Below are 27,181 nucleotides of genomic sequence, written 5' to 3'. Positions count from 1 at the left end.
TACTCTTAGACAAATTTGTATTTATTTATTTACAATATGTAGAATCTATGAGAATAGAAAGGTTCAGAAGTTTTGTGAAACATCACAGCACAGTTCAAAAATATGGCAAATGAAATGGTGTTCAATATATGGCAAAACTGGATGGTGTTCAGAGATCGATGGGAAGGGTTGAGTGGAGCTGAAGGATGGGACTAAAAACAAAAAGATAACTACTGTAAAATATACTGTGTCCGTAAAAAGTATATAGCATGTATAATCTGGAAGTAGAAGCCTAAGTGTTGTTGTCCATTAGTTTATGCCAATTAGGGGAGGGATGGTAGGGTTAGGGGAAAATAATCAAGGAAAAAAAAAATATATATTAATAGACATATTTACAAATAAAGATATGGGGGATTGGAAATGCAGACAATTACATTGAGGGAAGACACAATCTGCTATATTAAAGCTGTTCTTTCATTTAGCATTATTATTTGTGTCCTAAGCTTCTTTTTGCGACAGTGGGCTGTAGTAACAATACATGATAGGAAACAAACGAGGCGTCTTAAAGCATCCCTTTGATTACATGAATCATTATTCTCAGTTTGATTTGTGCGAGGTGATCCTACTTGTGATACAGTATGTTATTTTTCTCAGACAGTTTGGTTATCATCTCTGTCGTAGGCTCCTGTATCTAGGTCCGTTTATTAGCTGTCTGGGAGGAGGAAGCAGAAGAACGGAATGTCAGCCAGACGGTCTGTATTGGTGACGGTGACCTGCATATCACTGAAGAGGGCTCTTCTATTATCTCCAATGTTCCCTGCGGTTCCCAGTTCCCTCTTCAGCTCAGTGAAACGCTGCAGGATCGCCTGTCTCTCCCTGCCCCGCATCAAGCCCCTGAAGTAGAGCACAGCCGACAGGTGCTTCTTACTGCAGACCGAGACAAAAAAATTAAGTGAATCTTGACATGTAGTTTACTAAAGTTCAAAATCAACAAATCACATGTCAGAGAGGTTCACAAAAACCCAGACCAGGACAATGTTCTGGGATAGTACAGCACAACATACAAGTGGTCATGCCTCATCGGGGAACACCCCGAACACCCCCCCCCCCACTGTCAACCCTGCTTTGTAGTCAATTCAATGGGCTTTTTTCACATGGGAAACATTGCCAAATCAAGTGAAATAGATAAACAAAAGTGAAATAAACAAAAAATGAACAGTAAACATTACACTCACAAACATTCCAAAGCAATAAAGACATTCCAAATGTCATTATGGACAGTGTTACAAAAAGGGAAAATAAACATAAATATGGGTTGTATTTACAATGCTTCACTGGTTGCCCTTTTCTTGTTGCAACTTGTCACAAATCTTGCTGCTGTTATGGCACATTGTGGTATTTCACCCAATGGATATGGGGGTTGTTCAAAATTTGATTTGTTTTCGAAATCTTTGTGGGTAAGTATCACTCACCAGACTCAGGCGGGTCTTGCCCCTCCTATGTACATCATGCATTTACTGCTCTCAGGAACAATGCTTTCTGCTCCCTCTCAATCTGCTACAGTCAACATGCTTCCCCTGTCTGATGAACACTGCTAACCACTGACCTACTTTATCTTCCACTGCTGTTCTCTCTTCACAGCAACAGGGCCATAACAGAGTCAGAGTAGAATTCATGATGTTTTTTTAACTTGCTCTTTTTTTGTAATTTATACTGTGCATATTACACCGGTATACTCTGTTGATTACCAAAATCAACAGATACAAGATGTGACCACAGGAAGATGCATGGTATTACCTGATGTCTGGGTAGTCAGCAACTAAAAGTTTCAGGTGGTTCTTTATGTCCCTCTTGTTTGTTTCCCCAATGATGTTACTCAGGTGGTCTCCTACTGGGTGGAGCCAGTCATGGGTTGTCTTATAGAAGAGGAAAGTATGTGTGTTTCTTGTAGTCTTGAATGGTTATAACGCGTAATTTGTTTATGACAGCCTTTCTGAATATACAAAGTAACATTCCTCAAAACACAAAAGACATAACGATGAAACAAATCGATGTACTGTAGTATTCTACATTTTAAACAATGTTGAATGAACATGGAATGTGTGTGAATGTAAATTGAAGAAGTGTTAGCTACCATTTCCTCAAACAGATCCTTGAGTTTATCCCACTGCACCCTCATCTTGGTGGCAGCTTTGTCATGCTTCCTGTTCTTACAGGAGTAGTTGTTTTTCATCAGCTGGGAGACATACTCTTTCACCACGTAGTAGTGCAAGCAGCTCAAAAAGGTCTGATGCAGAGGAACACAGGGGCAAGAGAAAAAAAAAAGAGAAATTAAAGTCTGCTGTTTTCACTGTTTCCATTCTCTTTCACATGACTGACATCATCCTAATCAACTAAGTGACATCCATCCTCCTCTCCCTTTTACTGCTTTTCCTGGCAGTTCACTGACATTTCCACATCAACTCAAGAAGCTACTTGAATCCATTTTCCATTCTATGCATGGTCACCTTCCAGCAACACTCTTTAGGAAAGAGAATAGCAGGGAGGCTGCTGGCCCGGACACGGTCTCTCCAGTTCTGCATTCAATACCATCATCCCAGAACTGCTACAAGACAAACTCTCCCAGCTGAATGTGTCCAGCTCCATCTGTCATTGGATCACTGAATTCCTGAACTCCCACAAGTGCAAGTGGAAGGACATCACAATGGTCACCAAGAAGGAACACCAGCGGATGTACTACTTGCGGCAGCTGAAAAAACTGCTAATTATTTTATAGCTCTATGCTCACTCTACCTAGTTGTATTATATAATGTATGTGAACTTTGTTTAAACTCCGGTGTCTGTATTCTGTCTCTTAATGTTGTCTATCACTAGCAGCACCATATCACCAAGTAAAATTCTGAGTATTTGCTTAATTGAGTGTTATAACCTTCATTTAAAACAATATGAACAGCACTTCCCGATTCCTTACCTGTACATTTGGAGGTCTCATTTGTAAACAGCGATGGGTCAGCTTCTCTGTCCTGCTATACAGCTGTTGGAAGTCCTCATCTGTGGAGAGCCACTTCCTCGTCATCATTCTCCTGAGGTAGGGCTGGAAGAAACAGACGCATATTAACCCACCCATTCCCTCACAAATGTTTTGTTTGATCACCCATCCATAACATTGACAGCAGGAGCAATTGAGAGCTTAGTTTAAAAGCCTTTACAAAAACATGTGCAAGGAGGAAATCAGTAGGCTACCAAACTAAGTAACTTCCAGGTCACCCGAGACAAGTAGCAAAGACAGATCTCAATCACCTCAACACACTCTGATCAACTCAGGCTATCAGGGCATTTGTAGAACAGAGGACAAGGTCAAAGGTCAATCAAACTTCCCTCCCTAACCTACCCTGACATCATTTTTAAACTGGTCCTCCAGGCTCTGGACCAGTCTATTGACCAGGCCATCCACCTCTCTGCTGAGATGGTCCACCTGTGTTGGGCAGCTCTCCCTGTAGCCCTCCATATGCTCCCTGGAGGAAGAGAAAGAGGGAAATGAAAGAGATCAGGTCAGGTTGTCATTCATACACACCTATGTTCAATTCATCAGAACACTACATTGGGGAAGGGGGGGGGGGGGGTGAAGGGGGAATGGCGTGAGGGTTTCAACAGGGGTTGTCAGAATTATGTTTTGTTTGTGAAACTATGTGATGTTTCTTGTGAAACTGGGGGGTTTTCAGAGTCTGTTTGGAAACATTTGTGACAGATGGATTTGGTAATCTGGGGAAGAAGGGCTATGCTGTCTTGATAGAGCTGCGTGATGTGATTATCCAAACAAACATTATGCCAATAGTAGAAAATAAGGCTAAACAGTATAAAGTTATATCTGGCCATCTGAGTGTCCTGTCTCCTTGAACATGAATAACTAAATCTGCAGGAGAGAATTCTGACTTTTTCTGCCCATTTCTAATACTATGTTCCTCTTTTTTGACTGACATAGGCATGCTGTGGATTGATTCAGTGGCATTACCAGCTCTTTGAGCATGGAGAGAGGTCTTTCTCTTTCTACAGCTTAAACCCCTAGGCAGTTATTTTGCGCAGCTTCGTTTCCCCGAAACCACGTGGTGTTTCTCTCTTTAGACTGGCAGTGATATACTTCAGAAATACCTGGAAACAGCTTTGCTCAATACACTTTCACTTGTACAATAATATGATATAGTGTGCCACTGAGCCTGCATGTTAGTGTGTTTGAGTATGTTTGAGTTGGTTTGTAAGATACTGTACATATTTATCCATAATTCAACATGACTTGTGTATTTTTTATGTTTATCTTGAACAGCATCTTGCAGGCAGGGTAAATTACCTTATTTTGGTTCCACAGAAAATGCACATGAAATAACTGCTCTCTTATAGTTGTTCAAATTGTCCCAGTTTTCCATCACACTTCTGTTGCATAAGTGGCAACTTCAAATCAGACATAGTGAAGTTAAACTTGTACCTAAATGCATGACATTATACCACTAAAATATGGTTGCAAACAAAAAATGTGCATCAAATCACTGAGATAGTATGTTACGGACACTGTTCTTCTGATCCAAGACTTCTGTTCTTAGGTCAACCTTTTAGGCAGCAGTCAAATGTTTAGTTTATTCACACCTTCCTTTGGTGAATGTACCCCAAAGTGTCTGGCAAGCTGAACTGACTGCCTAGCAACTGTTGTCCAGGACATTCTAGTCTACATTGTGGGTGGCGGAAAGGGAAAGGGGGATACCTAATCATTTGTCCAACTGAATGTATGTATTCAACTGAAATGTCTCTTCCGCATTCGGGGGTAGTGTTGTTTACCGGATGTAGTGAAGAGGAGTCAAGACTTACATAAGAGCTGTAAAGCTGTTGATGTAGGTTATCTGATAGTCAGCCCAAAGTGAAGGGTTTTCCACACTGTTACAGCAGTACCTTAATTTAGTCTCAAATCTATGGAGATGGTGAGAAAACATATATAAGGCATGGGGTTATTAACAAGCAAATGAGAAGGCCCGGTTTTGTTTTTCCAGTGAATAATGGTTAGGATAGAGATAGAAAAAGCAGACTCAAATAACATTTTATTGGTCACATACACATGATTAGCAGATGTTATTGCGAGTGTAGCGAAATGCTGTTGCAGGTCTGTTGCAGAGCATACCGTTTGGGAAACTGCTGTAACTCTTCTAGGCAGGAACAGACTACTCTCATCTCCAGGTTCACATCAATCCTCTTGGAGTTAACAGCATTGCTCTTAACATTCTACAAAGAAAGCAACATCAGTTTCAACTCTTACAAAGTTGTAGCCTGTCACTACAATCAAAATGTAACTAAGTAGGCAATGTTGCCCTCTAATGGAGATATGACAGTATTGCAACGTGAAATCATGACAAAACAATACCGTCCAAATATCCATGTGTATGTCAGAGTTCAAGAAGTGTTCATCATCGGTCTCTGGTGCCTGTTTCTTTATCCAAATGTCCTCATTTTCAAGCTCTAATATTTTATCCAGCGAAGCTCTCATGTCCTCCTGGAAAAGACATGGAAAGCAAAATAATAAAAGGCTAAAGGACTGATGAGCAAAATATAACAAAAGGTTTTGTGAACTCTTCTAGTGTACCTGCTTTCAATCTGAATTCCTCCTAAACATCTTTCCATCTGTCTCTTAGGAGTGTTCGATCCCTTACCTTAGCCCGCATGCAGTATTTCCCCTTGAGCTGGTCCAGGAAGCCCTCCTCCAATGAGAGGCCTGTTTTCTCAGCCTCCATCTCTGGTCTCAATGAAGGACTGCCCATTATCTTCTCACTGTTCAACAGGGATGGTGTCTCTCAGATACAATAATACTCACCATTTTGAGTCTTAGAAAACATTTTGTTTATATACACTGTAATTCTTAGTCAAGACAATGACTTTTAGTCTTCCTCACCTCTCATAGCGATTGATGATCCAGTCCAGCAGGGCGTAGTAGTCCTTCAGATCTGTCACCTGCTGCTGAAGCGTGTTCAGGTGCTGGCTGACAGCACCATGGTAACAGCTCATGTAGGTGCTGAACACGTTGAAGCTGGGTGGGTAAGAGCCCTGCAGCTCTCTCTTCACCTTCTCCAAGTTTTCTACGATGGCCTTGCCCAGCAGACCCAGGTGGATAGCCAGCCAGGAGGCATTCTGCTCGGGCCTGTCCAGAGGAACTCTCTTCAACGTTGCCTCGACCCCCTCGCTCACAGCCTCCCTCCAGGCACCCCGCCAGTCCCCTAGCCCAACCATGCCCCCAGGCTCTGCCTCCCTCTTCTCTTCCTCCTGGATGACGCGGGCCACATGCATCAGGAGCTCCTTGTTGAGGGAGGGAAGGCTGTTGGAGTTGCGCACTATCTCCTTCACCTTTTCCTGCATGGCTCTGTAAAGGATGCTCAGGTCCTTCTCCTTCTTTGCCAGCTCCATGGGGGAGGCCTCCTCCGTGCACTCATCCCTCTCCCGCTGGAACTCCTGCCGTAGGGAGAGGAGGTTCAAGTGGGCCTCCTCCAGCACCTCAGTCTTAATCAGCTCGTTGATCTGCATCACTGGAAATCAAGAGCAGACAGAGTGAAGGCCTTAGTGCATAGAGAGACGACTTTATTATCCGTCTGTGGAGGTTCAGGCTGTGTTACCCAATACACACATACTGCACACACAAGCGTAGTGATTTACATCACAGATAAGATCTCTTGTGATCTCTGTTGCTAAAACAAAGAAAGATGGACGAGACAAATCAAAGTGAGAGAGAAAGAGAGTGTGAGTGAGAAAGAGGGGGAGTGAGAGAGAGAGAGGGGGGGGGGGGGTGAGCCTCACCTGAGAGGGGTGTGAGGGGTATCTCTGGGAGTATGTATGACTCTTTGATCTCTACGCTCTCCTCCCCCGCTCTCTTCTCCTCCACTGTGATCTCAGTGACAGACTGGAGCTGCTCCTGTTTGAGGGTCTTCTTATTCCCCACAAGTCGAAAACTCCGTCGAATGGAAGCCCCCTTCTTCAGAAGAGAGTCCCCAATGGTTGATGGGTCTATAGATGGCCAATACAGAGATCAGATTATGAAGACCTTAAAAAGACTCAGGATATCGCAACGGAGCTCACTAGAATTCTGTCAGTCAAAAATAAGTATTTGTGCTCATCTTTGAACAGCATTTATGCCTACTGCAAACAGCCTCTAAAAACATCCATTGACAAAAACAAGTTATGGTTGGTTGGGTAAACAGTGGTGTACCTGAGTGTGTTCTGGAGTGTTTTTTCTGGGATGGTGGTGAATCTTCTGCAATCTCTCCTCCCTCCTTTATTTGGAAGAACCCAACCGGACTCTTCAGGGGAGAGCCCACAGGAGACCCAGCAGTCAAACCTGAGTGAGAGAGAGAGAGTTGCTGCCCAGCTAGCACCTAATGCCAGGAGAATCATATGTTTCTTAGAGCTTGGTGAGAGCGTGGTTGTCCTATGGTTATTTTACATACAACCTACCCACAATGATCTGGGAAGGATGCAGGATAGCCAGGTAGCACATAACGTTCTGAGAACCATATGTTTCTTAGGTAGGAATTTCAGCATAACGTTTCCTACAGGTTCCTACATGGTTCTACTTAAAATCATGTTCTCAGAACATTAACAAAACTTTCCATAAAACCACAAGAAAACACTAGTAACGTTCAAAGAACGCTACTTAAAAACATTTACATTCCACTCTCAGCTTCAACAAAACTCTCTCTATCCTCTATCTTGTTAAGTGTGCTTAAGTGTTCCACTAATTGGCCACACCTGATCTTAATGAGTGCTCGTTTCCTTTAAAATGGGGTCTGTTTGAACAGAGTAAAATGAACAGTTTTATATGAGTTTAAAAAAATGACACGCTAGCCCCATCCTGGTGGCGCAGAGGACTAATTCCTTGGATAGAAGACAGAAGATCAGAGGTTAGAATCTCACTGACGCCATGCCACAATAAATAAGAAATGTTTTTGCATGATTAATGCAGAAGAAAATGAATTTCTGTGTGTCCCAACTGTGCTTGGAGTTCAAAACAGTTAACCCAAAGTAAGCTAGCAGTACTATTAACAGTATTACTGAAACATGTTCTCAGAACAATTTCTAAAGGTGCACTATGCAGATTTCACTGCCATTTTCTGGCAAAAATTACAGTGGGGCAAAAAAGTATTTAGTCAGCCACCAATTGTGCAAGTTCTCGCACTTAAAAAGATGAGAGAGGCCTGTATTTTTCATCATAGGTACACTTCAACTATGACAGACAAAATGAGAAGAAAAGAAATCCAGAAAATTACATTGTAGGATTTTTAATGAATTTATTTGCAAATTATGGTGGAAAATAAGTATTTGGTCACCTACAAACAAGCAGGATTTCTGGCTCTCACAGACCTGTAACTTCTTCTTTAAGAGGCTCCTCTGTCCTCCACTCGTTACCTGTATTAATGGCACCTGTTTGAACTTGTTATCAGTATAAAAGACACCTGTCCACAACCTCAAACAGTCACACTCCAAACTCCACTATGGCCAAGACCAAAGAGCCACCAGAAACAAAATTGTAGACCTGCACCAGGCTGGGAAGACTGAATCTGCAATAGGTAAGCAGCTTGGTTTGAAGAAATCAACTGTGGGAGCAATTATTAGGAAATGGAAGACATACAAGACCACTGATAATCTCCCTCGATCTGGGGCTCCACGCAAGATCTCACCCCGTGGGGTCAAAATGATCACAAGAACGGTGAGCAAAAATCCCAGAACCACACGGGGGGACCTAGTCAATGACCTGCAGAGAGCTGGGACCAAAGTAACAAAGCCTACCATCAGTAACACACTACGCCGCCAGGGACTCAAATCCTGCAGTGCCAGACGTGTCCCCCTGCTTAAGCCAGTACATGTCCAGGCCCGTTTGAAGTTTGCTAGAGAGCATTTGGATGATCCAGAAGAAGATTGGGAGAATGTCATATGGTCAGATGAAACCAAAATTGAACTTTTTGGTAAAAACTCAACTCGTCGTGTTTGGAGGACAAAGAATGCTGAGTTGCATCCAAAGAACACCATACCTACTGTGAAGCATGGGGGTGGAAACATCATGCTTTGGGGCTGTTATTCTGCAAAGGGACCAGGACCATGTATCATGAGATTTTGAGTGAAAACCTCCTTCCTTCAGCAAGGGCATTGAAAATTAAACGTGGCTGGGTCTTTCAGCATGACAATGATCCCAAACACACCGCCCGGGCAACGAAGAAGTGGCTTCCTAAGAAGCATTTCAAGGTCCTGGAGTGGCCTAGCCAGTCTCCAGATCTCAACCCCATAGAAAATCTTTGGAGGGAGTTGAAAGTCCGTGTTGCCCAGCAACAGCCCCAAAACATCACTGCTCTAGAGGAGATCTGCATGGAGGAATGGGCCAAAATACCAGCAACAGTGTGTGTAAAAGACTTACAGAAAACATTTGACCTCTGTCATTGCCAACAAAGGGTATATAACAAAGTATTGAGATAAACTTTTGTTATTGACCAAATACTTATTTTCCACCATAATTTGCAAATAAATTCATTAAAAATCCTACAATGTGATTTTCTGGATTTTTTCTCTCACAGGCCTCGCTCATCTTTTTAAGTGGGAGAAATGGCACAATTGGGGGCTGACTAAATACTTTTTTGCCCCACTGTATAATAGTTTACCTACTTTCAGTTAATGTGACAAAACAAGCAAGTATAGTGTAGAGAATCATTATACCATCTAAATCCCTAGAAAATCTTGCATTTACATTTTCAGCTGGTGTACAAAAGGAAAAGACAAAAATGAAATTTAAGGGCAGCATAGAAATAGTGCACATAGAACAGATCTACCACTTCGTAGACTTGCTTTCAATGAGAATGACAGATCTATAACTCACGTTTCTATGTGAATTTGGTTGGGTAGCCCAAAAAGTTAGAATTCCTTTCAAATAACCTATAATTTATGTTCTCGGAACGTTAATAAAAACCTCCCAGGAAAACTTTCAGGGAACCATTGTAAAATGTTCTAATAACCTTCCTACACCCTAAAAATGTACATTCCAAGAACAGTCGAAATAATCACTTCCGTTCTCAGAACATAAAAAAAAAAGTTTTACCGGTTAGGAAACGTATCGCTTTTTTTTGAAGAATCAATGGAAAATCATACATTCCCACAACTTCCAAGTAACCAAATGTTCTAGCTGGGTGATCTCTTTGACTTTGATATTGAAAGAGAGAGAGACAGACAGAGCCTTACCTGAGGGGGGTATGAGGGGTATCTCTGGGAGTAATAATGACTCATTGATCTCTTCTTTCTTCTTCTCCCTCTTCTCCTCCACTGTGACCTCAGTGACAGACTGGAGCGGCTCCTGTTTGAGGGTCTTGTCCTTCTTATTCCCCACAAGTCGCAAACTCCGTCGAATGGAAGCCCCCTTCTTCAGAAGAGAGTCCCCAATGGTTGATGGGTCTATAGATGGCCAATATAGAAAACAGATTGACAGTGGTTCCCAAACTTAATCTTATCAAACAAAATAGTAACATTTATCTTCAAATAGATATACGAATACAACCTTCTAGTGTCAACTAAGGACCTTTTACACTATTGGAACGCACTGTCATGTCATTATTATGTGTTGGAACAGCCTGCGGGACCTAAAATGTTGTAAATATGAACATACAGCGTTAACTAGGGGATTATCATTTTCCCAAATGGGGTCCTCTGCATTTTCTGGTGTCAATTTGGGGTCATGTGCAGTAAAAGTTTAGGAACGCCTGTATTACAGAAGGGTATCCCAACAAAGCTCTCTAGAATTCTCTCTGTGAAAGAGATGTATTTGTGCTTGTCTTTGAACAGCATCTATGCCTAGTGCAAATAGCCTTTAAAAACAACCATTGACAAGAACAAGTTCTGGTCGGTTGGGTTAACAGCAGTGTACCGGAGTGTGTTCTGGAGTGTTTTTTCTGGGATGGTGGTGAATCTTCTGCACTCTCTTCTCCCTCCTTCCTTTGAAAAAACTCACCTGGACTCTTCAGGGGAGAGGCCACAGGAGACCCAGCACTCAAACCTGAGAGAGAGAGAGTTGCTGATCTCTTTGACAATGAATACCAGTAGAAATGTAACTACTTTTTCAGTGTAATAGTGGGTGTGCTGACTGTTTGTCTGTGTGCGAACAAACGGAAAGTCGTACAGTCACACACACGCACAAACAGAAAAAGATACTACGTTGGCAACTGGTTAAGCAGCTTCTGTCAGATTTGTTATTGTACGAAGGTTAGATATGTTAGTGTATATCCTGCTTGGTTGGGAGCTGTTTTCTGATTAAGATAGGAATGTAAGTTATTGAGTAATGAGGAAAACCCCCTGCTCAGTCTGGCCTATGTCAGGCTGAAAATAAATAAATACAAGTCCCCAATACAGTGCATAGGAGAGTCCTTCCTGTAATTTATACTGTCATTCTATGTCTCCTGAGACTTCCTCTTCCCATGACCTTGGGAAGCCATTTCTTGACTAAAGAGGATATTTCATAACTCACTTAATTTGACAGAGGGATAAACCCGAGTAAAACTTACTTGGTGAGTGAGTGGGCGGCAGCTGATGGGTCAGAGATGTCACTTCAGGGTCAATACTGTCCCCCCCCTGGTCTGAATAGGGTCTGTCCTTTGACCCTTTGCTGTTTGAGGCCAGAAGACTCCTCTCTCCAACCCGCTTCATGCTCTCCCTGAATTGCTTCATCATCCCCAGTTTCTTCTCCTTCACCGGGCCGTCGGGTTGGGTCTTCCCATTCCTCTCCATGGTGGATTTGAGGGAGGATCCGTCTTCTAGACCCTGAGCTTCATTGACCTCCTCCATGTCCCCAGGTTCCACAATCTCTGCCATCTGATCACCGCTTGCCATTGAATGTCCCTGGTTACTAAAATAAAAATGTAGGGGAAAGATGAAAAATGTCTCTAAAAAATAAATCTCTTGAGTCAGGTAAGGCGGTGTCTGTGGAATGTGTTGTTAAAAGTGCCTGTAGCTTTTGGTGACTGTCTCAGCAGTCAGCAGGAACAGCTTCTGTTTACAGAAAACATGCTATTTTCTCTTGAAGGTAAGAGGGACAGGGACAGTATAACGTGTACACTGGGAGTCGGGAAGCAATGACAGGGAGTGAATAATTTAATTAATAAATGAACGTGGAACAAAAAAAGAAACCTGAGCAGTGTACAAACATGGACCACAAACAGAGGAACAGGAACAATAACGCCTCGGGAAAGAACCAAAGGGAGTGACATATATAGGGAAGGTAATCAGGCAGGTGAGTGAGTCTAGGTGAGTCTGATGAGGCACTGATGCGCGTAATGGCGGTGACAGGTGTGCGTAATAATGAGCAGCCTGACGACCTCGAATGCCGGAGAGGGAGTGTATGTGACAGTACCCCCTCCCCGATGCGCGGCTCTAGCCGCAGGACGCTGACCAGAAGGACGGTCCCGAGGACAAGGAGCGGGCCGGTTGCTTCTTCTGAGGCGCGGGAGCCTGCCGACCTGGCTGAGGAGTTGGAGACTGCCGAGCCAACCCCGTCTTGTAAACCTGATGAAACGGCTGAGGCATGGAAACCGGTCGAGCCAGCTGAGGCATCCCTGGTTGCGGCACCCGAACCCAACGTCACCCATACTCACAAAAAAAAATGTAAATCCCTGATGCTCCACTTTGGTGAGGTGTTACTCTCTAACGTGTACGCTGGGAGGAGTCGGGAAGCAAATACAGGGAGTGAATAATTTAATAAATAAACAAACATGGAACAAAACAAGAAACACAAGCAGTGTACAGACATGGAACACAAACAGAGTCACAGGAACAGAAACAATAATGCCTAGGGAAAGAACCAAAGGGAGTGACATACACAATTTTTCAAAAGTTTGGGGTCCTTGTCTTTGAAAGAAAAGCAATTTTTTTTGTCCATTAAAATAACATCAAATTAATCAGAAATACAGTGTAGACATTGTTAATGTTGTAAAAGACTACTGTAGCTGGAAATGGCTGATTTTATATGGAATATCTACATAGGCGTACCGAGGCCCATTATCAGCAACCATCACTCCTGTGTTCCAATGGCACGTTGTGTTAGCTAATCCAAGTTTATAATTTAAAAAAGATAATTGATCATTAGAAAACCCTTTTGAAATTATGTTAGCACAGCTGAAAACTGTTGTTCTGATTAAAGAAGCAATAAAACTGGCCTTCTTTAGACTAGTTGAGTATCTGGAGCATCAGCATTTGTGGGTTCGATTACAGGCTCAAAATGGCCAGAAACAAGGAACTTTCTTCTGAAACTCGTCAGTCTATTCTTGTTCTGAGAAATGAAGGCTATTCCATGTGAGAACTTGCCAAGAAACTGAAGATCTCGTACAACAATGTGTACTACTCCCTTCACAGAACAGCGCAAACTGGCTCTAGCCAGAATAGAAAGAGGAGTGGGAGGCCCCGGTGCATAACTGAGCAAGAGGATAAGTACATTGGAGTGTCTAGTTTGAGAAACAGACGCCTCACAAGTCCTCAAATGGCAGCTTCAATAAATAGTACCCGCAAAACACCAGTCTCAACGTCAACAGTGAAGAGGCAACTCCGGGATGCTGGCCTTGTGAGGCATCTGTTTCTCAAACTAGACACTAATGTACTTGTCCTCTTGCTCAGTTGTGCACCGGAGCCTCACACTCCTCTTTCTAATCTGGTTAGAGGCAATTTGCGCTGTTCTGTGAAGGGAGTAGTACACAGCGTTGCCAAGAAACTGAAGATCTCGTATAATTTCTCGTATTGAATAGCCTTAATTTTTCCGAAAGAGAATGGACTGACGAGTTTGTATTTCTATTTATTATGGATCCCCATTAGTTGCTGCCAAAGCAGCAGACTCTTCCTGGGGTCCAGCAAAATTAAGGCAGTTTATACAATTTAAAAACATTACAATACATTCACAGATTTCACAAAACACTGTGTGCCCTCAGTCCCCTCCTCCACCACTACCACGTATCTACACTACTAAATCCATGTGTATTTATAGTGCATATGTCAACGTGTGTGTGTGTGTGTCTGTGCCAATGTTTGTGTTGCTTCACAGTCCCCGCTGTTCCATATGTTGTTTTTTAATGTTTTTTTTAAAACTATGTAGGGAGTATTATATTCTAATATGTCGCTAGGCCAGGGACAAACAATTCACAAGTCACTGCTAAGAATGTATTTTTTATAAAAGTCTGTCTTCAGTAGGGATTTAAAAATGGGCACTGAATCTGCAAACCTGACCATTCCAAAGTCTAGGCGCTCTAATGGCAATTTTAGACTTGGAATGGTCAACAGTGCTTTGCTAGAGGATCTCAGGCTGCGTCCCCACTCGTAAAGAGATCAAATATCTGAGATACAGGATAGTGCTAAACTGAGCCTTAAACATGATTAATACAAGTGAAAAATCTATTCTAAAAGTGATTGGTAGCCAGTGTCACGCCCTGACCTTAGTTATCGTTGTTTTCTTTATTATTTTGGTTAGGTCAGGGTGTGACGAGGGTGGTATGTGGGTTTTTGTATTGTCTAGGAGTTTTTCTAGTCTAGGTGTTTATATGTCTATGGTTGCCTGGATTGGTTCTCAATCAGAGGCAGCTGTTTATCGTTGTCTCTGATTGGGAACCATATTTAGGTAGCCATATTCCTTGGTTTATCTGTGTGTTATTGTCTATGTGTAGTTGCATGTCAGCACTCGTTGTATTAGCTTCACGGTTGTTTTGATGTTTTGTATAGTTTGTTAAGTGTTCTTCGTTTATTAAAATAAGATGTATTCATATCACGCTGCGCCTTGGTCTCCTCTATATGACGAACGTGACAGAATAACCCACCAAAAAAGGACCAAGCAGTGTGCCAAAGAGGAGTGGACATCGTGGACACGGGAGAAAGAGGAGTGGAGGACATCCTGGACCCTGGGAGGAGGTAATGGCAGGGGACAAGACCCTGCCATGGAAGCAGGTGGAGAAAGCACAGGAGGAACGGTGACGATATGAGGGTACACGACTAGCACGGACGCTGAGAGGCAGCCACAATAAAAAAAATGGGGGGAGGCACACGAGGAGATTGGCTGAGTCAGGTAGGAGACCTGAGCCAACTCCTCGTGCTTACCGTGGGGAGCGTGTAACTGGTCAGACACTGTGTTATGCAGAAATGCACACGGTGTCTCCAGTGCGCTATTCTAACCCAGTGCATTCTATTCCAGCTCCTCGCATTGGCCGGGCTAGAATGGGCATCCAGCCAGGAAGGAGAGTGCCGGCTCAGTGCTCCTGGTCTCCAGTATACCTCCTTGGACCAGGATATCCTGCGCCGGATCTGCGTACTGTGTCTCCGGTGAGTCTGCACAGCCCAGTGCGTCCTGTACCAGTGCCCTGCATTTGCAGGGCGAAAATAAACATCCAGCCAGGACGGGTTGTGTCAGCTCTACACTCCAGACCTCCAGTACACCTCCACAGTCCAGTACTTCCTGTGCCTGCTCCCCCCACTCGCCTTGAGGTGTGTGTCACCAGTGCCAACACCACGCACCAGGCTTCCTGTGCGCCTCCAGAGTCCAGTGCGTCCTGTTCCTCCTCCCCGCACTCACCCTGAGGTGCGTGTCCCCAGCCCGGTACCACCAGTTCCAGCACCACGCACCAGGCCTCCAGTGCGCCTCCAGGGTCCAGTACTCCCTGTTCCTGCTCCTCGCACTGAGGTGCGTGTCCCCAGCGCCGGCACCACGCACCAGGCCTACAGTGAACCTCGCCAGTCCAGAGCGTCTGGCGACGGGCCACAGACCGGGGCCTCCGGCGACGGGCCACAGACCGGGGCCTCCGGCGACGGGCCACAGACCGGGGCCTCCGGCGACGGGCCACAGACCGGGGCCTCCGGCGACGGGCCACAGACCGGGGCCTCCCGCGACGGGCCACAGACCAGGGCCTCCCGCGACGGGCCACAGACCGGGGCCTCCCGCGACGGGCCACAGACCGGGGTCTCCCGCGACGGGCCACAGACCGGGGTCTCCCGCGACGGGCCCCAGCCCTCAGTGTAAAGAAGGGGGCGGCGTCCAGAACCTAAGCCGCCACCAAGGTTAGATGCCCACCCAGACCCTCCCATATAGGTTTAGGTTTGCGGCCCGGGAGTCCGCACCTTTGGGGGGGTACTGTAATGCCCTGACCTTAGTTATCGTCGTTTTCTTTATTATTTTGGTTAGGTCAGGGGGTGACGAGGGTGGTATGTGGGTTTTTGTGTTGTCTAGGGTTTTTTGTATGTCTAGGGGTTTTTCTAGTCTAGGTGTTTATATGTCTATGGTTGCCTGGATTGGTTCTCAATCAGGGGCAGCTGTTTATGTGCGATTGGGAACCATATTTACGTAGCCATATTCCTTGGTTTATCTGTGTGTTATTGTCTATGTGTAGTTGCATGTCAGCACTCGTATTAGCTTCACGTTAGTTTTGTTGTTTTGTATAGATTTGGATACAAACATATTTCCCAAGCTTTAAACATCCCAAGGAGCACTGTGCAAGCGATAATATTGAAATGGAAGGAGTATCAGACCACTGCAAATCTACCAAGACCTGGCCGTCCCTCTAAACTTTCAGCTCATACAAGGAGAAGACTGATCAGAGATGCAGCCAAGAGGCCCATGATCACTCTGGATGAACTGCAGAGATATACAGCTGAGGTGGGAGACTCTGTTCATAGGACAACAATCAGTCGTATATTGCACAAATCTGGCCTTTATGGAAGAGTGGCAAGAAGAAAGCCATTTCTTAAAGATATCCATAAAAAGTGTTGTTTAAAGTTTGCCACAAGCCACCTGGGAGACACACCAAACATGTGGAAGAAGGTGCTCTGGTCAGATGAAACCAAAATTGAACTTTTTGGCAACAATGCAAAACGTTATGTTTGGCGTAAAAGCAACACAGCTCATCACCCTGAACACATCATCCCCACTTTTAAACATGGTGGTGGCAGCATCATGGTTTGGGCCTGCTTTTCTTCAGCAGGGACAGGGAAGATGGTTAAAATTGATGGGAAGATGGATGAAGCCAAATACAGGACCATTCTGGAAGAAAACCTGATGGAGTCTGCAAAAGACCTGAGACTGGGACGGAGATTTGTCTTCCAACAAGACAATGATCCAAAACATAAAGCAAAATCTACAATGGAATGGTTCAAAAATAAACATATCCAGGTGTTAGAATGGCCAAGTCAAAGTCCAGACCTGAATCCAATCGAGAATATGTGGAAAGAACTGAAAACTGCTGTTCACAAATGCTCTCCATCCAACCTCACTGAGCTTGAGCTGTTTTGCAAGGAGGAATGGGAAAAAAATCTCTCGATGTGCAAAACTGATAGAGACATACTCCAAGCGACTTACAGCTGTAATCGCAGCAAAAGGTGGCGCTACAAAGTATTAACTTAAGGGGGCTGAATAATTTTGCACGCCCAATTTTTCAGTTTTTGATTTGTTAAAAAAGTTTTAAATATCCATTAATGTCGTTCCACTTCATGTTTGTGTCCCACTTGTTGTTGATTCTTCACAAAAAAATACAGTTTTATATCTTTATGTTTGAAGCCTGAAATGTGGCAAAAGGTCGCAAAGTTCAAGGGGGCCGAATACTTTCGCAAGGCACTGTATATCACCACTATTGTAAACATGTTTTGTCGATTCAGCTGTTCAATCCTTTGGGAAGAAAAAAACTTGGTTTAAGCTTTCAGTGTCCGTGTTGTTCTTACTCTAATAATTAGAACCTAACATTACTGACTTTCAATAAAGCAGTTTCCCTATTGTGAAATCAGCGGAAACCTGACTGAAGTTGTTCATACTCAAATAAGCCACCAATTGCTCGAAAACAACTTTCGCTCTTGCATCTTTAACCGCAACATTGTCGTTTCTCATCAGATCCTTCATTATCTCATAGAATACTTGAAGTTTGCAGGCCTTCCATTTATGTTCAGCTTTTCTAAGTTCACTTTTTAAGGTACGAGTGTGGTCATTTAACCAAGGCTACCCCCTAATTCATTTTCAGTGTTGGGGAAGCTACTCTGAAAATATAGTTTACCAAGCTACCAATTACTTCACACTGGAAGAAGTTAAGCTACACTAAAGCTTTCTTATTTTATTTAACCTTTATTTAACTAGGAAAGTCAGTTATGAACAAATTCTTCCCAGCTAGCAATGACGAACTGGCCCAAAAGCGGCCCTCTTCCGGGGCCCGGAACTGATTGAATCGGCCCGGAATCGGGTGTCAGAATCGGCCCGGAATCAAAATGAATGACTGCCCAGAATCGGCCATTTCCATCTACTCTACCGGAATTCAGTTGATTTTGCCGGCATCTTACCAGAATTCCCCCAGGAGCGGCCCAATGCAAATGTAAATAAATGTATACAAAATTACCCAATTTAGTAATTTTACCCCTTTTCGTCATATCCAATTGGTAGTTATAGTCTTGTCCTATCGCTGAAAATCCCATACGGCCTCCGGAGAGGCGAAGGTCGAGAGCCGTGCGTCCTCCAAAACACAACCCCGCCAAGCAGCACTGCTTCTTGACACAATGCAAGCTTAACCCGAAAGCCAGCCGAACCAATGTGTCGAAGGAAACATTGTAAACTTGGCGACATGTCAGCGTGCATGCGCTTGGCCCACCACAGGAGTCGCAATAGCGCGAAGGGACAAGGACATCCGGGCCAGCCAAACCCCCCCTAAACCGAACGACTCTGGGCCAATTGTGTGACGCCTCATTGGTTTCCCGGTCGTGGCCAGCTGCGACACAGACGGGTATCGAACCAGCATCTGCAGCAACGCAGCTTGCACTGCGATACAGTGTCTTAGACCGCTGCGCCACTCGGGAGGACCCATCCACAAGTTTTTTTTTTCTGATCACAGAAACAATGAGAAAATATGGAAAAATAAATAATAATGAAATTATATAAAGCAGCCCTTGTAATCATCTGCCATGAAAACATAGCATGGTAGCAACACAACATGACAACAACATGGTAGCAACACAACATGGCAGCAGCGCAAAACATGGTACAAACATCATTGGGCACAGACAAGAGCACAAAGGGCAAGAAGGTAGAGACAACAATACATCAAGCGAAACAGCCACAACTGTCAGTAAGAGTGTCCAAAGCTACCCTTAAGAAAAATACAGCTTACTTAAATTAAGTTACTTAGAAAAAGTAGTTAACTACATCCAAACTACTTTGTGAAAAATTACCATATCTAAATATGAAATGTCATAGACTACGAATTGCAAGAACAGTTCACTCTTGAGTCAGATGTTAACAGAATGTGTAATTATGCCTATTAAAAACAAAAGTGAGAATTAGGCACACACAAAAAGGTGTTTCAAGTGAGAATTAGGCAAGTTTGATGATGAAAAAGAAAGGACATTCTTGCCTACTTCACCCATATTTTATTATTATTTTTGCAAATAAAAGTAGTGTAGTTCCAGTAGTTATCACTACATGGCAAAAATGTACAAAACACTAGCAAGATCCTACTGAAAACACTATCAAGATATGAATTTAGTACAACTACCGCCAAGCTACTGCAAAATGTAATTACATTACTAGTTTAAATGTACAGTAGTTCACTACTCCCCAACACTGTTGATGAATAAACATCCTCCCCACTTTAAGTTTCCATGAGAGAGACAGCTTATTTGTTGATAGCTGCAGTGACATGTCAAAACTTGCCTGTAAAAATGGAAAGACACGCATGGTATCTATTGAAGTATGCCTCTGCATAGCCCTATAGTACATTCGTCACCATTTTCGAAGCAATACTTAGCATGCAGAGGCTAAAGAGTTGAATTGTATGACAAATGCCCCAATTTGCATGAAACCTAGTCTGTAAAAACAATCTGCCTCAGCAGAATCCTCTGCTCTTATTTTCTATAGGGGTAAGCATTACAGACATACACATACATTTTTCTCATAAGCATAAACCCTTTCAAATGTCAAAAGAATATAGCCTCACTCACCTGAGCAACACCTTTTACTGTCTGGAGCGGTGACTAGGCCTAACAATCTGGGGATTTCACTGCTTTCACTTTCATGTTCACCTCGACCAGTAGTGACAGGTAGCTACAGAAGTCTTGTGTAACCAACAATATCGCAGAAAAAATGCGGGCTCGAGACAACCTGCGCATGACAGAAGCAAAGATTAAATATTGTTAGAAAGTTAATCATTACATTACCATTAATATTTGTTGAAGCTAGGCCTAAATCCGTGGCCTAAATCCGTGGCAAAACAATTACACACGATATCGAACGACGATGCTTTTAAACCAGACTGAACTTTCATACAGGCTTAGTTTTGAGATATCACCAAGTGGAGTTCTACCGTGACTAGATACGCTACAGGTCTATCTGTAAATAACAAATAACTGCTCAGAAAAACAACTTTTTGATTATTTTTGAATGGTTGGTTATTGTGTGCTTGTTTGGCATTTACTGCATTGATTGCACCTGCCATAGCACCTGCTAACATATTTTGATGGTGAAGTCATACTGAGACTATGGTCTCTTTTACAGATGAGCCCTGCATAAACACATCAAGCACTTAAAATATACAATACACAAAATTACAAAATGCATGAAGACAAACACACACATAAACATAAAAAAAGGGTTGTTTGTCTGTCCCCATAGGATAACCCTTTCTGGTTCCAGGTAGAACCCTTAATTGTTCCAGGTAGAACCCTTTTGGGTTTCATGTTGAAGCCTCCGTGGAAAGGGTTCTACATGGAACCCAAACTAGTTCTACCTAGAACCAAAAAGGGTGCTATGGGGACAGCTGAAAAATCCTTAGGTTCTAGATAGCACCTATTTTTGTAGCCAAAGTATTGTGTAGCCATAGTATTTTCTCCAATAGGGTGGTGTATAACCTATTCAATGGTTTGGAAGACAACCGTCTCCATATCAACAGTTTCATATCGTAAATTATTATAGGCTTTATATAATAGTCACTCTCCCATATGGATGAGTAGTCTGAAAAATAGTATATTGTGTGGGCAACAGTCTCTCCTACAGTCAAGGACATGTCAGGATATAAGAACTCCTCTGTACATTATATATCCGGCCAAGATGTGGAATTAATTAACTGTGTGTCCGTGGACAAACAATGTCATCACTCAGCTGTGTGTGTATGTGAATGTGTGTGCATATGTGAGCATTGTTATGTTCATGTTTGTGTCTGTGTATAGACCTACATGCGTGAGAGAGTTGTGTGCCCACAGACCAGATGTCCCTTGGATTACATTTTGGAGACAATGTGTTACTGGACTACAGGTCAAGGGCTTGGGGTTTGGGCATGACCACAAGGTATCATATGATTAGTTAGTGTGATGATTTGGCTATACTTGCTGTGTCATGCCAATGCAGCTTTGATGGCTGATGCAGAGCTCTGACAACACTTCCTCTGACATCTTATCTTCCACGTACTACTCCATCTCCTCTACCAGAGGAGTGCCTCTGGGTACCACAGCAGTTATTCAAAAGCCTGGTGGGAGATTTTCATGAGGAGGCAGGGAGAGAGGATGAGAGAAGATTACTTCCTGCAGACAGTGGTAGAATAGAGGTTTGGAGGTCACAGGAGGTTGGTGAAACCTTAGTTGGAGAGGATGGGTGTCACACCAGCCTTCGCTTTGGCTCCCCCTCCTGTCCAGCTCAGGCGTTCGGCGTCGAACCTACTGCTGGAAAACGCCCTTCACTCATCAGTCTCGCCGAAGAACGCATTTCCATTCCTACGGAGTCCAATAGCGGCGAGCTTTACACCACTCCAGCCGATGCTTGGCATTGCACATGGTTTTCTTAGGCTTGTATGCAGCTGCTCGGCCATGGAAACCTATTTCATGAAACTCCCAAAGGAACAGTTCTTGTGCTGACGTTGCTTCCAGAGGCAGTTTGGAACTCAGCAGTAAGTGTTGCTACCGAGGACAGACGATTTCTATGCGCTACATGCTTCAGCACTTGGCGGTCCCATTCTGTGAGCTTGTGTGGCCTATCACTTTGCAGCTGAGCCGTTGTGCCTCCTAGACATTTCAACTCCACAATAACAGCATTTACAGTTTTTATACAGGTCAGCAACGTGTGTGGCTGAAATAGCCGAATCCAGCAATTTGAAGGGTTGTCCACATACTTTTGTATACATAGTGTAAGAGCTTTAAATAGTTTAGTCAGTGCTCTCTGTCAGAGGAGGTCTTTACAGTGTTGTATGACATTAATGCTTTCATCTGTTGACACTGTGAAACCTGAATCGCCTGTTACAGTTTTAGGTTCCCTGAGTTAAAGTTCTACACTTCATTTTGATCACCACTTAGTGAAGTAATTTATTGTAAAATAAAAATGTGTGATTCACCTGTCAGGATAAGTAAAACGCTTTTCAATCTGTCATTCTGTCTACATTGCCAAAGAAGCCATGGAGAAGGACAAATGAGGAAGCGATGAAGAAGGCAGGAACCTGGAATGAGGTCAAGAAAACTTCCCAGAACAGAGTGTGCTGGAGATGCACCAGAGGCCATTTTCTTCACTAGGAGCTGAAGGGAATACATTGTTAGGTTCTAAATAACAGGGTAAAAACTGATGGACAACTATAAAAGCTCAAACCAAGTTTATTCACGTAAAGGCTCAAGCAGCTGAACAGACAAGGAACATATTCACACAAGTACTGGTATTTAACCCTTTCTCCTATGCTGCGCATCCTCCTTGCATCTTTGAACAGCCAATACATCTCTGTTGCTAGACAGATCTCTAGTGATATCTGTTCTTCCTCACTTCATCTGACCTGACCTCGGCCCCAAATTCCTCACTCCTCCCCATAGGATCCCCGATGTCTAACAATTGTCACACCCTGATCTGTTTCACCTGTCTTTGTGCTTGTCTTATCAGGTCTTACCAGCGTGTTTTCCCATCTCACTGCTTTCTCAAGTTCTGTTTCCTAGTTTCCCCCGGTTCTGACCATTCTGTCTGCCCTGACCCCGAGCCTGCCTGCCATTCTGTACCTGCTTGACTCTGACGCGTTTACAAACCTCTGCCTGTCCTGACACCAAGCCTGCTTGCTGTTCTGTACCTTACTGACTCTGCCCTGGATTACGGACCTCTGCCTGCCTTTGACCGGTCTTTTGCCTGCCCCCTGTTTGGGTCAACAAACATCTGTAATTCTAGCTGTCTGCATCTGAGTCTTATCCTGAGTTCTGATAGTACAAACTGGACATGACTGACCCAGCAGACTCAGACCAGCTCCACAATGCTGTCTTTCTGCAAGGAGCTACCATTGGAAAACACAAGGAGTTACTGCAATGTCTTATGGAGGGCCTCCATCCCTGGCAGAAAGCCATGACCAGGTGTTCGATACATTGCTGGAGCAATTCCGCGGATTCCCCACTGGGCAGCAGGTCACACCCGTAATCTCCCAGCCCACCCCAGTATCCCAAGAACCCAGCTTATCTCCTCCGGACCGCTACGCTGGAGATTCCCGATTTCGGAACATGCCGGGGACCTTCTCTCCAGTGCTCCCTCATTTTCAAGCTGCAGCCTTCTTCGTTCCCCTCGAACTGCTCAAGTATAGCATACATCATAACGCTGATGTCCGGGAGGGCACTCGCCTGGGCTACGGAGGTGTGGGAGCAACAGTCTGCTGTCTGCCTCAGTCTGGAGGAGTTTATGGAGGAAGTTCAGAAGGTGTTTGATTCTCTGTTGTCTGGGAGAGAGGCTGCTCGTAACCTGCTCCAGCTACGTCAAGACTCCCGAAATGTGGCAGACTACGCTGTGGATTTTTGCAGGTTGTGAGCTGAGAGTGCCTGGAACCCGGAAGCATTGTTCGACATGTTCCTTCACGGATCATTGGAGGTGATCAAAGATGAGCTCGCTGCCCATGGACATTGATTTCTCATAGACTTAATCATCCAGATTGATGGGCGGCTTCGAGAACGTAGAAGGGAGAGGGAATCGTTCTCCTGCGCCTGACTTCCCTGCCACCAACACGCACCCTTTACACTTACACCGACTCACACCCAGAGCTGTCTATATCGTGGAGCTATGGGACATTTCGTATCTATCTGCTCATTAAAAACCCAGGCAGTAGATAATAATTCTGCAACAAATTTGTCTGTTTAATTCCACCAATCTCTGTGCCATTGTCACGACTTCCGCCGAAGTTGGTGCCTCTCCTTGTTCGGGCGGCGTTCGGCGGTCGTCGTCACCGGCTTTCTAGCTGCCACCGATCTACGTTTCCTTTTCCATTTGTTTTGTCTTGATTGTACACACCTGGTTCCCATTACGTTAGCTAGCTTACAGCTTGGCTAAACACAAGGTCAGCGTAGGATTTAGCCTACACATAGAACTGAAGAAGCTGACCATCTTGAGATGGCAAGTCAGTCAGGAGGGGAGAAGTCCTCAACTTCAAAACTTCAAATTCTCTCCATAGCAAAGTTAGCCAGCTGCAGCTATCCCCAAGCTAAGCTATCTTATCTACCTAATATTTCTCTGTCAAATCAGTTATGGTAAGATAGCAAGAGCCAGTGTCTGGAATGTGTTTCATAACACCTTGCTATGAAAGTAGCTTTCACTTTAGTTCCAACCTTTCGTCATGTCATGTAAATGCATCTTACCGTAGAAATGGTATCAACTGCAAGTTGAATGCCCGGTCTTGAGTCAGCTCAGCTGTCCTACAACACAATATTCTATAACTGGCTAGTTTTGTCTCGTCTCGTCTGTCCGTTGTTAGATCTAATATCCCTACAACAGTAAGCTACATGTGGACATTGCACAAACATCGCCCATCTTGATTGTAGATACATTTATATAGTAAACATTGAGTGTGCTCACGTTACAATATTTTATGCTGTAAATATCATATTGATGTGCTTATAAAGACAGCATGCCTACACTTACCTAGCAAATAAAAATAAGTTGTGTGTAGAGTACAACTTCAGCTGCCTGACCAGAACGGCATTCTAATTGTCTATCTAACCACACACAGACATGCACAGCTCTCTGGGTGAGGTTCTTTCTTCAAGTCTCCAGTGGGTGATGAAGTCCCTTCCATCTATGTAATGTATTACAGATTATGGAGAGGTGAAGTCAGGTGGCAGGAAGGGTGGAGTGCATGACCCATGAGTTCAATAACTACAGGTAGTTGGAAGATGGTACTCTTCTTATACCACTCTGTAGGCTACTGACCAATTTATAACAATTTGTCATCTGTCAGTAGCCTGCAGAGTAATATGAGAAGAGTGGAATTGCTGAACTTATGTAGATATTCTAAACAGTGTTTTTATAACTTTCAAGTGGGTCAGTTCCATGTAGAATAACCCATACTTCACATAATACTGTAGAAGCAGTGTTCTGCTAATATAACAATTTGCAAACATTATCCCTTCCTGTATGGCAGGACCGACTTTGGGAAACCGTTAAGTATGGTGTCCCGTATAAGATAGCAGTTCCCTGACATGCTATTGATCGTACCGTTTTGCTATTTGCTGCCAGAGCCATAGCTATATTTCTATTAGAAAAGTGCGATCCTTCATTTATTTTTGCCCTTGAAAATAGAAAATAAACTTGTATAATGTGGTGTCCAAGCCCAGTCCAAGATGAGTCTTTGCCTGGCTGACACCTACTATTCCCACACAGTAGTGGACCTATAGAAGACACCAAAGACCAATTAGACCGAATTGCATACAGGTGTGAGTGAGTGGGCAGTGTGGAAAATTTGAAAGGCATTTCTGCTTTACTTTGAGAGGTACTGTGCTACTGTTGTGTGTGTGTGTGTGTGTGTGTGTGTGTGTGGAGCTCTGCAGTCATTTGTATGCCAGGGAATCAGCCAATCCAGGACACGGCTGGACTCAGCCCTTAACTGGTATGGTAACTGAAGTCCAAAAGGAGGGACAGTGGAAAGGGAGCCAGTCCAGGCGCATGTACAGTGCTTGCAAAACATGTACCAATCACTGTTTCCTTTAGAATATTCATATACAGAGAAACATTGTTAGATGTGATTGAATTGTTTACCTTTTCTATGCTCGAATTAACAGCGCTGCTTAGATTGTTGACTAAAATCCTCTGTACTAATCTTGCAGTGTCTTCCTCTCCCAGTCTAGTCGGCCAGGACTCCACAGTTGATCCGGTGTGCACTGTGTCTTGGGAAGACAAGCTGGGGTGACGTTCTTGTGCTCCCTTCACTACTTGGGCAGTGAAGCCCCCAAATGAATGAGATTATAGAGTAGTGTGTTTGAAATGGAGGGAGTACAAGGCTTTGTCACACCTGCTCCCGCTTCCCCTCTCTGGCGCACGAGGGTGGCAGGCGGCCCATCATTACGCACACATGTCACCATCGTTACGCGCATCAGCGCTTCATGGTACTCACCTGGACTCTATTACTTTATTGATTGCCTCCCCTATATTTGTCACTTCCTGAGTTTCTTCCCCGTGTCTGCATTAATGTTGTTTTGTTCCCCCTGTCCAGATGCTATCCTTGTTTTGTTTCATGTTGGTTATCTATTAAATATTTACTCCCTGTACTTCTCGTCTCTCGAAGAGGCTAAAAATAGATTTTGCCTTGGAAATGTTGATTATTTTAATGAGGTGAAAGTGAGGAGGTTGAAAAGGCAGAGGATGGGTTTGAATCTGTTGAAGCTAGCAATAACAAGGTATGTCGGAAGATTGGTGTCAAGTTCAAACTGAGTGAGCAGCACGCCAGTTCGAGTTCTGGAGGTGAAATGGAAGGGATAACACAATGTTGTGAGGAGCTCGGAGCCCGAGCCTTGCATTGATGGACATGGTTATGGTAAAGATACGTTTGGTCCAGTGGGAGCGAGAATCTTTTTGAAGTGGATGGAACCATCAGCCTTTTGGCTGATCCATGGGTGGGTTCAGGTTGGGTGGAGAAGATGGTTTGTGAATGTAACCCGAAGTGGACTTGAGATGTTTGTTCAGATCAGAGGGAGCAGGCACTCCGTGCAAAGCAACTTGGGTCAGGATCTGTTTCTTGCTTTGCTCTCAGGAACAGGGCACCATTTAATTGAATGATCTATGGGTTAGCAATTGAAGTTGAAGATTCCAGTTTTTTGTGACACCTGCCGTTTTGTGACGCAGACCTGGTAGTGAGCGTGGCAAAACAGAGTCACTGTCAGTCATTTTAAGTATGAGTTTTTACCTGCCAATGTCATGTTAGGACATATCATATATCCTGTTTGAATG

General features: G+C 43.9%; 1 protein-coding gene across 3 annotated transcripts; it reads right to left on the bottom strand.

Moving 5' to 3' along the window:
* On the bottom strand, positions 1 to 26,214 carry LOC110497811 (exocyst complex component 3-like protein 4). Of its 3 annotated transcripts, none has more exons than XM_021574193.2 (17): positions 25,994 to 26,214; positions 19,969 to 20,128; positions 11,541 to 11,881; positions 10,991 to 11,035; positions 10,228 to 10,437; positions 7,214 to 7,342; positions 6,805 to 7,011; positions 5,909 to 6,536; positions 5,670 to 5,787; positions 5,384 to 5,512; positions 5,144 to 5,244; positions 4,837 to 4,935; positions 3,371 to 3,494; positions 2,951 to 3,073; positions 2,114 to 2,266; positions 1,777 to 1,895; positions 1 to 906 (listed from the first exon to the last, which is right to left on the bottom strand). In XM_021574193.2, the coding sequence occupies exons 3-17, from the start codon at positions 11,863 to 11,865 to the stop codon at positions 684 to 686; spliced, it is 2,733 nt and encodes a 910-aa protein (XP_021429868.2). In that variant the 5' UTR covers positions 11,866 to 11,881; positions 19,969 to 20,128; positions 25,994 to 26,214; the 3' UTR covers positions 1 to 683. The 3 variants fall into 3 exon arrangements, with proteins under 3 accessions (XP_021429868.2, XP_021429867.2, XP_021429869.2); XM_021574192.2 differs by having other exon boundaries at positions 10,907 to 11,035; positions 25,994 to 26,213; XM_021574194.2 differs by lacking the exons at positions 10,228 to 10,437; positions 10,991 to 11,035; positions 11,541 to 11,881; positions 19,969 to 20,128; positions 25,994 to 26,214 and adding an exon at positions 7,459 to 8,182.
* Positions 26,215 to 27,181: the final 967 nt, after the last annotated feature.

Source organism: Oncorhynchus mykiss, chromosome 19 (genome assembly GCF_013265735.2).
Source record: "Oncorhynchus mykiss isolate Arlee chromosome 19, USDA_OmykA_1.1, whole genome shotgun sequence".
Classification (NCBI taxonomy): Eukaryota; Metazoa; Chordata; class Actinopteri; order Salmoniformes; family Salmonidae; genus Oncorhynchus; species Oncorhynchus mykiss.
Note: the sequence above shows the minus strand (reverse complement) of the source record. Positions and strands in the feature narration are given on the sequence as shown.